This window comes from Lampetra planeri, chromosome 3, assembly GCF_965212315.1.
Source record: "Lampetra planeri chromosome 3, kcLamPlan1.2.h2, whole genome shotgun sequence".
Taxonomy (NCBI): domain Eukaryota; kingdom Metazoa; phylum Chordata; class Hyperoartia; order Petromyzontiformes; family Petromyzontidae; genus Lampetra; species Lampetra planeri.
The window spans coordinates 26,747,322-26,760,346 of record NC_136109.1 but is presented as its reverse complement, the minus strand read 5'-3'; the positions used below and the strand labels follow the sequence as shown (position 1 = coordinate 26,760,346).

Sequence of the window (13,025 nt, the reverse complement as noted above, 5' to 3'; positions counted from 1 at the left end):
ATGGTTGGCAGCACACTGGACGTTCGATCTACTGGCATAGCAGTTGTAAACGACGGTGAATCCTCTGTCCATTTCGCAGTATACATGTGCGCACCACAATTGCTCAATTGGTGGATGGTGTGTGGTGGGGTAAAGTGTGGGCACTCCTACCTGCTGCAGGCCGTCCTGACAGTGTGGAAGAGTAGGCCAATTTAACTAAAACTAAACTATTTAAACTTGTTTTAGCAGGTAAGGCTTATTGAGCTATATAGCTCTTTTTCAGAAGCGACCTGGCTATCACAAATGATAGCTCAACAAAGTTGCTTATCAACGCATCGAAACGTATAGCAGCCAAATACCGTGGAGGGGAAAAATCAAAGATCACCTGGAGGGGCTCTCTAGAGCTCCCTCTGGTTGGAGGGCCCATTCACCGGCAGTGGCGTGTGCAGAAAATTGCAGGGCTGCGCCTGTACCCCATTGTGCATTTTGGTGTCTCCCCCGCCTACCGGCGCAGCCTCCGACCTGGAAGTGCTGTGGCACGGGCGGCGGGGCTGCCGCTCCTCGAGCTCGCCGGCCGTGCGCTGCGGCTCGTTCCCTCACCGCGGGAGCAGCTCGTGGGCCTCCCGAACGCGCGCGCACACCCAGGGTACTACGCCTCCCCCAGTGCCGCTCGCACTCGCACCGCTCGCTCACAGACCCAGGGTACTACACCCCCCCCCAGCGCCGCTCGCACTCGCAACCGCTCACTCACAAACCCAGGGTACTACGGCCCCACCAGCACCACTCACTTGCAGACCCAGGGTACTACAGCCCCACCAGTGTCACTCGCGTGCATGCCCAGGGTACTACGGCCCACCCCAGGTGATACTGCTGTGCGGTGACCGAGCACACAGAAGCATAAGGACTGACCAATTGCACACGGATCACGTGAAAACACTGCCTATGGCTCTTAACTCCTCTTCACGCTTAAACGTCCTCTGGCGTTCAGTCGCCAATGTTTTGCTGCCTCGAGGACCGGCGGTGCCACCCTCGAGGGATCGTCGAGGTCTGTCGTGCCCTAAGCACACCCCCCCCCCCCCCCCGTGGCGTGCGTCCGTTGGGCCCCAGGTCCATCCGCGAGGCCGCTGCAGGCCTACTACAGCGACTTCTGCCCTGACTACTTCTCGATGGCGGAGCGGCCACCGCACGAGTTCTGCCTGAGTCCCGACGACTCAGACTCGTCCACGTCCATCGATCTTCTGGAGAAGAGAGGTGAGCATGGCGCCGCGCTGGATTCCATCGGCGGCCGTGGTCCATCCGCCTCGTGATGAAGGTCGTGCCAAGCTGCCGCCGACTGTTGAGGCCCTCTTGAGACGTCCTGGAGTATAAAACTATTTTTTACGATTTTAGTTTTACCAGGTGAGGCCCGCTGAGATCATACAGCTCTTTTTCAGAAGCGACCTGGCTGTCACATGGTAGCTCAACGAAGTAGCTTATTGTGTGGACATTTAAAGCAGCCAAATACTCTAAACGCGTGATGTTGATTCTAAATGTGGAGGGGAAAACCAGAGGGCCCGGAGAAAAATCCACGCGACCACGGGGAGAGAGAAAAACTCCAAATATACAGGCGTCAGGGTCAGCATCGAACCCACGACCTCGTGCATACCAGGCGAGGGAGTTAACATCTTGCTGCCAGCTGGCACTGATTTGTACTCATTAAATCTCTCGCTAACGAAGGTGCACTGTCACTGAAACATGAGTTATGGCTCCTGGGAAGCCCGGTGAGGTTAAAGGTTAATAGGTTACTGCCAGGGCTCACCGATGTCTCTTCACATCCCTCCCTGATGGCACTTGTCAGTCCACATGATTTTATAAACAGGGCTCGCTTCACACCATGGGGTCTTGAAAATTGCACAGCTGATAGATAGCGACAGCACCAATAAGCCACAATATCGGGTCACGGATCACATCTTGTAAGAAATTGCTACCTCATTCATGTCAATGACACCTCAATGGACAGATTTGCCACATGACCTAATTCCGAACAGCGCATATGGGATGCGAATGGTGATAAAAACATAAACTATTAAAAATTATCGTCAGCCTTGCGTAATTACTGCCTGACAGGTGTTGGCGTGAACACTTTTTGTTTTCCTTGCAGCGCTCGTGCAGACGGTGAATTCTGCGATTGACCTGATCGTGGCTCATTTTGGAACCACTCGAGACGCAGGGGTGAAGGCAAGGAACACATTTTACGATGCACCCACGTATGAAGTTAATGTCGGAAACGACTATAAATTAAGTTGTGTAAAACTATAGTTTTTTTTTTTTCAGCCCATGGCCTTGCTTGTCAATGACTCGGTGCGGGTGTCCTCGTGTACTTATTGTGGTTGTGTTCGTTGGGCTCTGGTGATGTGTCTGCCTCTTATTGTGTGGTTGTGTTGGTGAGCCCGTGCGTGTCCACCTGTGTGCGTGTTGGGTTCGTGACGCGCTGGCATGGTGGTTGGTGCACTGCGCTACAAACCCGGTGACTGGAATTCGATTCCCGGCCACAGCTAACATGAGCGGCGAGTGATAGCTGAACCGATCATGTGCCTCACCTATGTCGAATCGGTCTTAAAAGGGTGTCGAGTGAGGTGTGTAAAAACATCAGCACTTGGGAAACAAAGGCGGCCGGACGTGGTACCGCTGGCCACACTGGCATTAATAGGTTATCGCTGACGGCACTTGCAACCAACAGACTGTGAAAGGCTACACGGGGGATCTCTTGTCTTGGTTGCGCGTGCGTGTGTCCTCACATCGGTGGTGTAGGCTAAGCTCGGCGACAGCTCGGTGAGTCCCAACGTGGGCCACCTGGTACTCAAGTACCTGTGTCCTGCGCTGAGCAACGTACTCAAGGATGGCCTGAGGCCTCACCTCCTGGACCTCATCGTCGGCCGACGAAGAAACACCCCCTGGAGCGTCGTGGAGTCTTCCACGCAGCTCGGTGCGCTTGCGTCTCTGATTAATGAAAGATGCGTCACACAACATAAAGATCCGGCACTTATTTTGCAGTCACGTTCCTAGCCCGCGGGTCTCGCGCTGTCTAGCTTGAGTTAGAAAGTTTTGGTGAAGTAGAAAGAAATATTTAAAAGTTATGGTTGTTGTCGTCAGGCCACTCTATGATGTCACCCAGATGCAGATGCGTTTTGGTAACGCACCTCCCATTAGCAAGGTTGGTTACATACGGTGCGAAAGAAGTTCAACATACGTGCTGTGATGTCATTTTCCGCTTTTTAAATTGAATACGACAAATGTGGCAACATTTGACTAATTATCATTGTTAAGTTTTTGTAATGAATGAAGCTTCAATATTGTGTCAAACAATCCTGCACACATGGCCCGTGTATTTACATCCTTCCGTACCCAAGGCCGATTTGTCATTCCATCTCCACCATGCATCTCCACATTGAAATCTGGTCACATTTGCCGAAAGTTAATATTCTTGTGTAAGCTACAGCCAATTTTAGAGGCTTGGTATTCTGTCTTCCAACATGAGGTCTGGTTAAATCAGCCCAGTCGCAAAGCGGAACTGTCGTACCTCGTGTTGATGTTAACCGCTGACGGCCCAGGTCCCTCAACCAAGAGACTGCATGGCCTATACCAGCACCTGTGTCAGCTCACGGAGCTGAGCAGCCAGAGCATGCGCTTCAACGCCTTCATCCTCGGCCTGCTCAAGTAAGTGTGCTGAGCCAACCGCTCCCGTGCCTCGTTCCCCACCATCACCACCGCCACTTTCGCCACTACCACCACCACCTCCATCACCGCCACCACCGCCACAACCACCGCCACCACCGCCATCACCACCGCCACCGCGTGCCACAAGTGTGGGCGCTTGCTTGTGTCAAAATGCCACTTCTGAGTAAACATTTATATTGATATATTTTAGTCTTGCTTTCCAACTAAGGTTGAAAGTGTTCATCAACTGGCTCCATTCTTCCATTGGTCTGCAATGGGAGGGGATCTATAACGCCAATGAAGATGATCCATTGTCAACCATACTGCAGTAGAAAGTTGTGTTGCGATGCAGACCTAACCCGTTGAAATCTGGCCAAATTGATCAGAGCGATGTCCAAAGCTCGCAGACACAACCAAAAGCAAAAATGGATAATTTGAAAATATGCAAAGGTGTTTCGCCCTAACAGGTGCCCATCGGCTTCCGTACCGATGACTAAATACTTCCAAAGACAAGCGCGTGATGGAAATTTTTGCATTATGCGTGCATGCACATGATATTTCAGAACCTGTTTTGTTCAACACTTGTGCCTGGTGTTATTCTAATTTGTCTTCATATCCACAGCATGAAGTCCCTGGATTTCTGGATCAACTACCTGCACAATCACGAAGGTACACAGACTGTCAACAGAAAAAAAAAATCACTTTTGTGCTTAATATATGCGTACATTATTTCCCCTGTCGTAAAGAAAAAAATACAATCAGCGACGTAGCTATCGAGTGCGCAGGCGGTGCAACTGCACCAAGCCCCATGGGCCGGAGGAGCCCAGGTGCCGGGCTACGAAGGGGTGGGAGGAGGTGGGGCACATCGGACAGGTGGGGAAAATTGGACATGGGGCCCTATTTCATTCGTTGCACCAGGGCCCATGCCAACCACGACCCGCCAGCGCTAATAACGCGTCCTCTCCACCTCCGACATTCACACCGGCCGCGCGTCCTGACCAATGAATCGATGCCTGCGTCTCACTGCGCCCCCTGTCCGTGTGCGCGCAGGTATACTAACCACGCACTACCTGCCCGAAGGCTTCCTCGCGATGCCGAACGGCGCGTGCGCCCCGCTCGTCGACGAGCTCGTGCTGCTGCTGCAGCCGCTGGCGCTGCTCCCGTTCCGGCTGGACGAGCGCTTTGAGGTCGCGTCGGGGGAGCAGCAGCACGAGCAGATCCGGCAGCACGAGCGACTGCGCAGCCAGTTCGAGAATCTCCAGCGCTCGGTGCACTCCACCTTCCAGTTTATGCGCAACTGGAGCAACGCCACTGCCGCTGGCGCTGCTGACGCGACCGACGCCGCCGCCGTCGCCGCCGCCGTGCCTGGCGAAGGGGTCGTAGGTCGCACGATGAACGAGCTGGCGGCGGACACAGGGGTGCGGGGGTCGGACGTGTCGCCCGACGGAGGGGATGATCGCGTGGCCGCCGTCGGCCTGTCGGATCGTAGCGAGAAGGACCCTGAAGGTTTCAACCCCGAGCAGGAGCAGTCGTTGTACAGCTCGTGCCAGGAGCCGAGGGACGACGTGGTGGAAGGTGACGTGGGAAGGCAGAAACGCTCGGCTGCCGCCGAACAGTGCGCGTTGCGCAACGTTTCCGCGTTACGGGATGACGCTGAGATCGATAAAGCGCCCAATCAGATGGTAACGTGCGCGGAGTGCAAACATTCGGCTTCCGGCATGCAGAGCCAGGAGGCGGAGAAGCCTCAGGAAGGCGGCGAAAGTAGCGCGGAGCATTCTTTGGTGCGGAAAGAAGAGGAATGCGCCGGCGCTTGCAGTCCTGCTGCCGTGAGCAACACGCAGCCGACGTCGAGCCAGTGGCAGTCGAAGAACGTAGACTGGTGGCAACAGCTCAAGGAGAGCTCTCAGATTTATCTGACTGCAGAACGAGAGGGCGGGGGGCCGAGGTTTTCCAGGTGGAACAGGCCTCACTCGTTCACGTACGTGAAAGCGGGCGAGCCGCCGGAAAAGCAAATTTCGAAAAGCGCAGAGCCGCACAAAGGGCATTCGCCCGACGGGAGGAATTTTGCGCAGGGCGGCAAGGAAAAGCTTCCCACGCCGGACGCCTTCAGGGTGTCCAGGGAGCCCACTCGCAAAAGCGGCGGGCAGGATTATTTGAAGAAGACGCCGCCTTCCGACACGGTAGCCGGGCAGAAGAAACGAGGGTGGCTGCGAAGCCCCCCAGACTCGGATGACCTTGACAAGCCACCTGAGGGGGGCCAGGCAGTGGAGAGGCGCGGAGGCGATGTGGAAGCTCCGCCGCCGCCGCCGGCCGTCCTGTGGCTGGGTCGTCTCTTCGGCGCGAGCCCTCACAGGCAGCAGCAGCAGAAGAATGCAAAGGATGTGCAGACGCTGAGGTCACCCCAGATCAACAGGCAAGCGAACGGGTCGCGGAGTCGTTTTAGGTCAGATCAAGGGGCAATAACCCCTCTTTCCATTCCGAAGTAAAAGGCCATGCAGGAGGGTGTGTGGAAAAGTTTGGCGCCAGCTATCGTAGAGTGCGGTGGTTGTGTCGCTACAGTTATCGGCTGTGGCATTTTTTTATTAAATCGAAGTTTAACTACTTTGACCGGCACGTCAGCTTGATGGAGACAATAAAATCACGAATTCAGGGGCAAAATATTAAATTAACTTACTCTTCTTGGGTTTATCATTATTTTTTTCGTAAATAATTACTCAAAAATATACGAATGTACTTTTTCATATTGCTTTGGTAGCTGTGCACGATCAAAAAAAACTCGAAATATTTGTCCACTGTGGCCTTAATGTAGAAAAACGATGTTTTGGGCACGGTTGGCTACACACGCACCCCCACTGATTAACAAGGTTGGCTACACACGCACCCCCACCGATTAACAAGGTTGGCTACACACGCACCCCCACCGATTAACAAGGTTGGCTACACACGCACCCCCACCGATTAACAAGGTTGGCTACACACGCACCCCCACCGATTAACAAGGTTGGCTACACACGCACCCCCACCGATTAACAAGGTTGGCTACACACGCACCCCCACCGATTAACAAGGTTGGCTACACACGCACCCCCACCGATTAACAAGGTTGGCTACACACGCACCCCCACCGATTAACAAGGTTGGCTACACACGCACGCCCACCGATTAACAAGGTTGGCTGCGCATGCACCCCCACCGATTTGTACGGTTGGCTATGTACGGCACGGAAGAAGTTCAACACACCTACACACACAGCAGAGAGATGTCTCTCATAACAGAGATTTGAGGGCTCTTTCTGGGTTGAAGGAAGGTCATTTTGGTCAAAACGTCACAGCTGTTATATATGTTTTCCACTTTAGGGCAGTGTTAGGGACAAGTGTGTCAAATTCCTGTGTAATCGCTGCGTGAGTGCCTCGCTCATTTTGTGCATTCCGTTTCAATAAATGATTGTACGGCCCTGACTAGACAACACACGGAGAGAGATACATTTTAACCGTTTGTCGCACTGTTTGTTGTCGTTTTGGCAACAACAACAACGTGGGGGCCTCATTCCAGGCTGCCCTCCAGCTGGCTCGGCTTGGACATGTCAGCGTTCGGCCTCGTTACCAGCCTGCCGGTCGCCACGGAGACCAACCAAGCTACCCCGAGCCCCGACAACGGCGGTTCTGTCCCCGCAGGGGCGACCGCAGGCGCCCAATCGCTCGCCGCTCACGAGGCATCGCCACGGGAACGAGGCTCCACTGAAAGCCGTGAGGACAGAGTCAGGTGAGCTGCTGTGGCTGGCGAAGACTTGGGCAGGCGTTCATCCAGCAGCGGGTTGACCATGGCTCATAATGATGATGATGAACTGCTGCTGCTGGTCGTAGGATTTTAGTTTAATGGTTTTGAGGATTCCTTGCTTCTGTAGCCACAGATGTCTAGCAGTGGGTCTGCTAGCCCAGACTTGCTGAACTTCAATATTATCTTCATCACCGTCAGTCTCTGCTGCCGATGCTCCTTCCTAGGTTGGTTGGCTGGCTGATGTGATTGTCCTGTATTGGTTTATCGATAATCTCATCACTGTAGTTATATTTTTTGTAATCATCATCATTGGTTATGGTTAATCCACTGCTCAATGAAGGCCACTGCAAACCCTCCGCCATCACAGACCTGCAATGCAATAATCCATCTAGCACACAAGTTGATTTCTTCGCTCCATCTCCCCGGTGGACCTTCCCTTGGATGCGTCCCATTCCTTGGTCGCCGCTCTGTCGTCACCTCAACAAACAAAACGCACCGAGGCCCGCGGGCTCAACACCGTCGTCGTCATCATCAGCAGTCATTGTCCATTCCACTGACGGCTAAAAGCCCTCCGCAGGCCGACACCACCACAATCCTTCGACGCGACAATCCACCTAGCACCTGCACGCAAACCGATTGCGAGTTTCTCATTTTGTAAATCTCTTTCCGACTCTCGTTTCCGGCTTCGGGGGCTCCGGCGGCGGCGGCGGTGGCGGCGGCGGCGGCGGTGGTGGTGGCAGGGAGGTGACGGCGCTCTGCCACCACGCGGCGGCCGATGGCGGGCAGCCGAGCGTCCGCCGGGGCGACGTTCCGCGGGCGACGGGCGCGGCCGTCCCCGGGCGGCTCCTGTGCCGTGCACAGGGTGGGCAGGAGGGGCCGGCGCCCGCCCCCGGCGCCGCCGGCTTCGTCTCACCGGTGGAGGACAGCGAGCACTAGCGCCGCAGGTCCTCCCGTGGGTCGCGGCGTGACCGGGGTTGGGGGGTGGTCATCGTTGCGGCGCTCGACTGGCCCTGTCGTGGTATTGGTAACGATTTCGATTTTGCCGACTTTTTCTGTCGTCGTGTATGGACGGCAAGTCGCGTATTTTAGGTTCATACACTGAAGATATCGCTGCTGAGGTAGGTTTAAGTGTGGCTGTGCGTTTTTGTACGTAGAGGGTTAGAGTTGCATTTTAAGTGATCCCGGCAAGGGATGTCCGCTTGTACAACACACGCCGACGTTTTAAACATTTAGATTTTCATTTGCGGATTGAAGCACTATTGCCGTTTGACTAAATGCCAAATATGATAACCAATTAATACATCGTTGTGTTTGAACCCACGTAACAAGGACTTATTGATTAAATGCATTCATTACCAGGAATCTCACTCAAAGGGAACTCATCTTCTGGTGTCAGGATATGCATGTTAGGCAATGTAATTTGTCTAAAATTACTCCAGATAGTAAACGATAGTGCGACAAAAATAACCGTAACGTCGCGTTAAATGCTCTCCCCTGGGTGCACTGTTAGACCCCGGGTCGAGTTGCGGTGCCGCTCGCGATGGGACGGGTTCCGGCGCGCGATAAATCGATGGGCAGAGCCCAGAAGTTGTTTGTTCACCTTCCCACAAGGGCCGTTTTGCGGAACGTAACTGCGGCTTTCTTGCGATGGCGAGAAAAAGGGTGACGAATGCTTCCTGGAGCAGGGTATGATCCTCGAAAGGCTCGTCGATAAGCACTGAATCAAAGTGTTGAGTATTTTTTTCTGTCTAAATATAGGCACATCCTATTGTACACGGTATAATAATCCCTTAGCCGCTCCCCTGCCCGAGGTGTAGACCAACGTTGCTTTGCTGTGCAAGTAAGGCCGCATGCAGTCTGCGGAACGGACGACACAAACTGCCGTGTATTCTGTAGCACGTGCCCTGTCTCATGGCTTAGTAGCATGCCTTGGTGTGGCCTGTCCATTCCCAGGCAGTACCTTCTGAATCCCAGGAATTATAAGGGACCGTCCGATGGGAATTTGATTGTACTCGTTAATTTTCGTGTAATATTTATTCTTCGCAATGTTATCCCGATCGTGCCACTGCTGTCGCGTCCCGTCACGCGACCCAATGCATCCTCTCGGGATCTCTCGCAGACGAAGCGGAACCCTTCGCGTTGCGGAATGGCCCCGCGTAAGTGGCTAACGCAGAGCTAAACCCGAGATCCTTTCACGTGATGACCGCACATTCGAAGAGGGGGCGGGCACTTTGATGGGATGTTGTTGAAGCTGCCTTCCCTCTGGAGTTCGACGTTGAGGCTGCATAAAATGCTACCGACCTTCCCTCGCGTGTGCCACCTTGTGGCTGCAGTTTAATCGTGCAACGGATGTCCCGCAGTTTATTCAACTATAACGTAGCGTGTAAACGGTATTTCAATTATTGAAGGCATCGGGGCCCCTGTATATTGCGAGTGAATACAACGTAACGCGAAGAAGTAAGTATTGCGTGTCCGAGAGGAAAGTTTTCATTTTGATGAGATTGAACAAATTAGGTGCACTGATTGTAGTAACACTATTTTAAATTTAGTAGTGCAATTGAAGGAGGGAGTGACGATGCAGTTGTATTTTACCTAACGTATGAACCGAGCACTAATGATTTTAACCCATGACACATTTCACATTCAGAAGGCCATGTCCGGATTTTAAGATGAGGCGGGTACCGATCCATAAACGTTACTTGCTACCACATCGGAACTGCAGGGGTGTATTTAGTTTACAACTGATAAGAGAAAAATAATTTCAAAATGCTGCTTACAAGTTGGGAAACGTAAGGCAGGATTTCTAGTGATGCTGTGGTAATGTGTGAGAAGCCTCTAGTTTGTCCATACAATGCCTCAATTTAAAGAAATGTGTTGGTATTTTGTTTTTGCCAAATTGAATTGACCCTCCTTAAGCCTTCAAATGAATAATGCTATGACTACCACTCTCAAGATATGAGCATCAGAGTTACACGCCGTACACCGTGGCTAAGTACGTGCGCTTGCTTAGTATACTGTGCAAGATTCGTACACGGATGTCTCACGATTACAGTTTGAAAGAAGAAAAAAACACTTGTTTTGTTGTTTACAAACATCCTCGCCATAACTTATGTTACCGCAAAGGGACTCTTTTGACCATGTGACTTTTGTTGTTGCTGTTGTTGTAACCACGTGAAACACCGTGTCAACTCCTTGGCGGCGCTGTGGCGATTCGTCGCAATTGAGAATCGTGAGCACTTTGCACGCCCATGCTGGCCCGGTCGTTGTATATCTTTGGCTTTGGAAATTAATTCGTATTTAATTGTGCGTCTCGTTCAGTCCGTAGCTGGCTCATGTACAGTATAGATTCATTAATAAATTGTAACTTATTGACTATGGTTGTGTGCAATGTAAAAGATAATACCCATTACAATAAAGCACATCATTAAAGTAGTGTTGGGGGGTGCTTTGTCTTCATTGTATACGACTGCCACATCAATGAGCACCTTATATTCCTATGATTGAATGTTCAACTGCTAGTGTGAATCTAGTGGCGATTCAATGTGAAATTGTGTGCTGTTTTTATTTTATGTTAAAACAATGTACCATCACGTTGTGACGACTGAATAATAGTATATAACCTAAAGGTATAATTGTGTGCACCTTATAAAACAACCGTGCATGTTATTTACAAAGAACGTTGGATGTGTGCACACCTTTGCTCGTATGCATTGCCACACAACTTTAAATAATTGCTTGGTGCTTTGTGTAAACATTAGCACTGGGGAGACAAAGGTGGCTGGGTGTGGTTATGGCAACCCCCTCGTGTGCCTTCCTAGTGTGCTCGCCAACAGCATACGTTGAGAGGAGGGGATAGTCGTTTCTATGCTTTTTGACAACGGATGTGTTTGGGAAATAATTGTATAGTGTGTTTATACACTTAAACAATAAAAATACTAAATTGCTAAATAATTCAGTACTGTTTTTTAAAACATGCTTGCAACTTGGACAGCTATATTAATCGTGCGAGGTGGATTATTACATAACAGGAGCGTGGGATATCAACGGCTTGTTGAGGCTTGCCTCCGGCTGATGGTGATGGTCAATCCACATTGTGTGCCAACTCAACTGCAAATTAACGAGGTGAATCGCGGACCCTTTTCTCCTTTGTTCGATCTATACCCGAAAGAAGGGGAGAGAATTTGTTTTTATATTCTCACTCCAAAAATACATTGGTCCGCATTTCCCAACGACAGTTCAACCGTGCCCGCTGTGGCTTTGCCGCTTTGCTCTGTTGAGCTCAAATCGCCGGAGTGGGGTAAGTGGGTGGGGTGGGGGAGGTGGGGAGGGGGAAGTGGGGGAGGTGGGGGAGGTGGAGGTGGGGGGGGGAGGTGGAGGGGGGGGGGAGGTGGGGTGGAGGGGGGGGGAGGTGGGGGGGGGGGGAGGTGGAGGGGGGGGGAGGTGGAGGGGGGGGGGAGGTGGAGGGGGGGGGGGGAGGTGGAGGGGGGGGAGGTGGAGGGGGGAGGTGAGGGGGGGTGGAGGTGCGGGGGGAGGTGGGGGGGGGATAGGGGGGTGGGGGGGGGGGAGGTGGGGTGGGAGGTGGAGGTGGGGTGGGAGGTGGGGTGGGAGGGGAGGTGGAGGTGGAAGTGGGGAGGTGGAGGTGGGGGGGGAGGTGGGGGGGGGAGGTGGGGGAGGGAGGTGGGGGGGGGAGGTGGGGGAGGGAGGTGGGGGGGGGGAGGTGGGGTGGGGAGGTGGGGTGGGGTGGGAGGTGGGGTGGGGTGGGAGGTTGGGGTGGGGTGGGAGGGGAGGTGGAGGTGGGGTGGGAGGTGGAGGTGGGGTGGGGTGGGAGGGGAGGTGGAGGTGGGGGGGGGGGAGGTGGAGGTGGGGGGGGGAGGTGGGGGGGGGGAGGTGGAGGTGGGGGGGGGGAGTGGAGGTGGGGGGGGGAGGTGGTGGGGGGGGGAGGTGGAGGTGGGGGGGGGAGGTGGAGGTTGGGGGGGGGGGAGGTGGAGGTGGGGGGGGGGGAGGTGGAGGGGGGGGAGGTGGGGGGGGGAGGTGGAGGGGGGGGAGGTGGGGGGGGAGGTGGGGGGGAGGTGGAGGTTGGGGGGGGGGAGGTGGAGGGGGGGGGAGGTGGGGGGGGGGGAGGTGGAGGTTGGAGGGGGGTAGGTGGAGGTTGGGGGGGGGAGGCGGAGGTTGGGGGGGGGGAGGTGGAGGTTGGGGGGGGGGGAGGCGGAGGTTGGGGGGGGGGGAGGTGGAGGTGGGGGGGGGGAGGTGGAGGTGGGGGGGGGTAGGTGGAGGTTGGGGGGGGGAGGTGGAGGTGGGGGGGGGGGGAAGGTTGGGGGGGGGAGGCGGAGGTTGGGGGGGGGGGAGGTGGAGGGGGGGGGAGGTGGAGGTGGGGGGGGGGAGGTGGAGGTGGGGGGGGGGTAGGTGGAGGTTGGGGGGGGGAGGTGGAGGTGGGGGGGGGGGAGGTGGAGGGGGGGGGAGGTGGAGGTTGGGGGGGGGAGGTGGAGGGGGGGGGAGGTGGAGGTTGGGGGGGGAGGTGGGAGGTGGAGGTTGGGGGGGGGAGGTGGAGGGGGGGGGGAGGTGGAGGTTGGGGG

General features: G+C 54.4%; 1 protein-coding gene across 2 annotated transcripts in view; it reads left to right on the top strand.

The window, feature by feature from the left end:
- The window catches only part of LOC144717169 (uncharacterized), a 44,907-nt gene extending 34,023 nt beyond the window's left edge, over positions 1–10,884 (top strand). For both annotated transcript variants that reach the window (XM_078592506.1, XM_078592507.1), the window contains exons 5-13: positions 494–625; positions 1,087–1,230; positions 2,120–2,196; positions 2,770–2,944; positions 3,570–3,675; positions 4,298–4,344; positions 4,726–6,088; positions 7,228–7,437; positions 8,193–10,884. In XM_078592506.1, coding sequence (XP_078448632.1) covers positions 494–625; positions 1,087–1,230; positions 2,120–2,196; positions 2,770–2,944; positions 3,570–3,675; positions 4,298–4,344; positions 4,726–6,088; positions 7,228–7,437; positions 8,193–8,388 — 2,450 coding nt within the window. In that variant the 3' untranslated portion in view covers positions 8,389–10,884. The remainder of the gene's footprint in view (positions 1–493; positions 626–1,086; positions 1,231–2,119; positions 2,197–2,769; positions 2,945–3,569; positions 3,676–4,297; positions 4,345–4,725; positions 6,089–7,227; positions 7,438–8,192) is intronic.
- Positions 10,885–13,025: the final 2,141 nt, after the last annotated feature.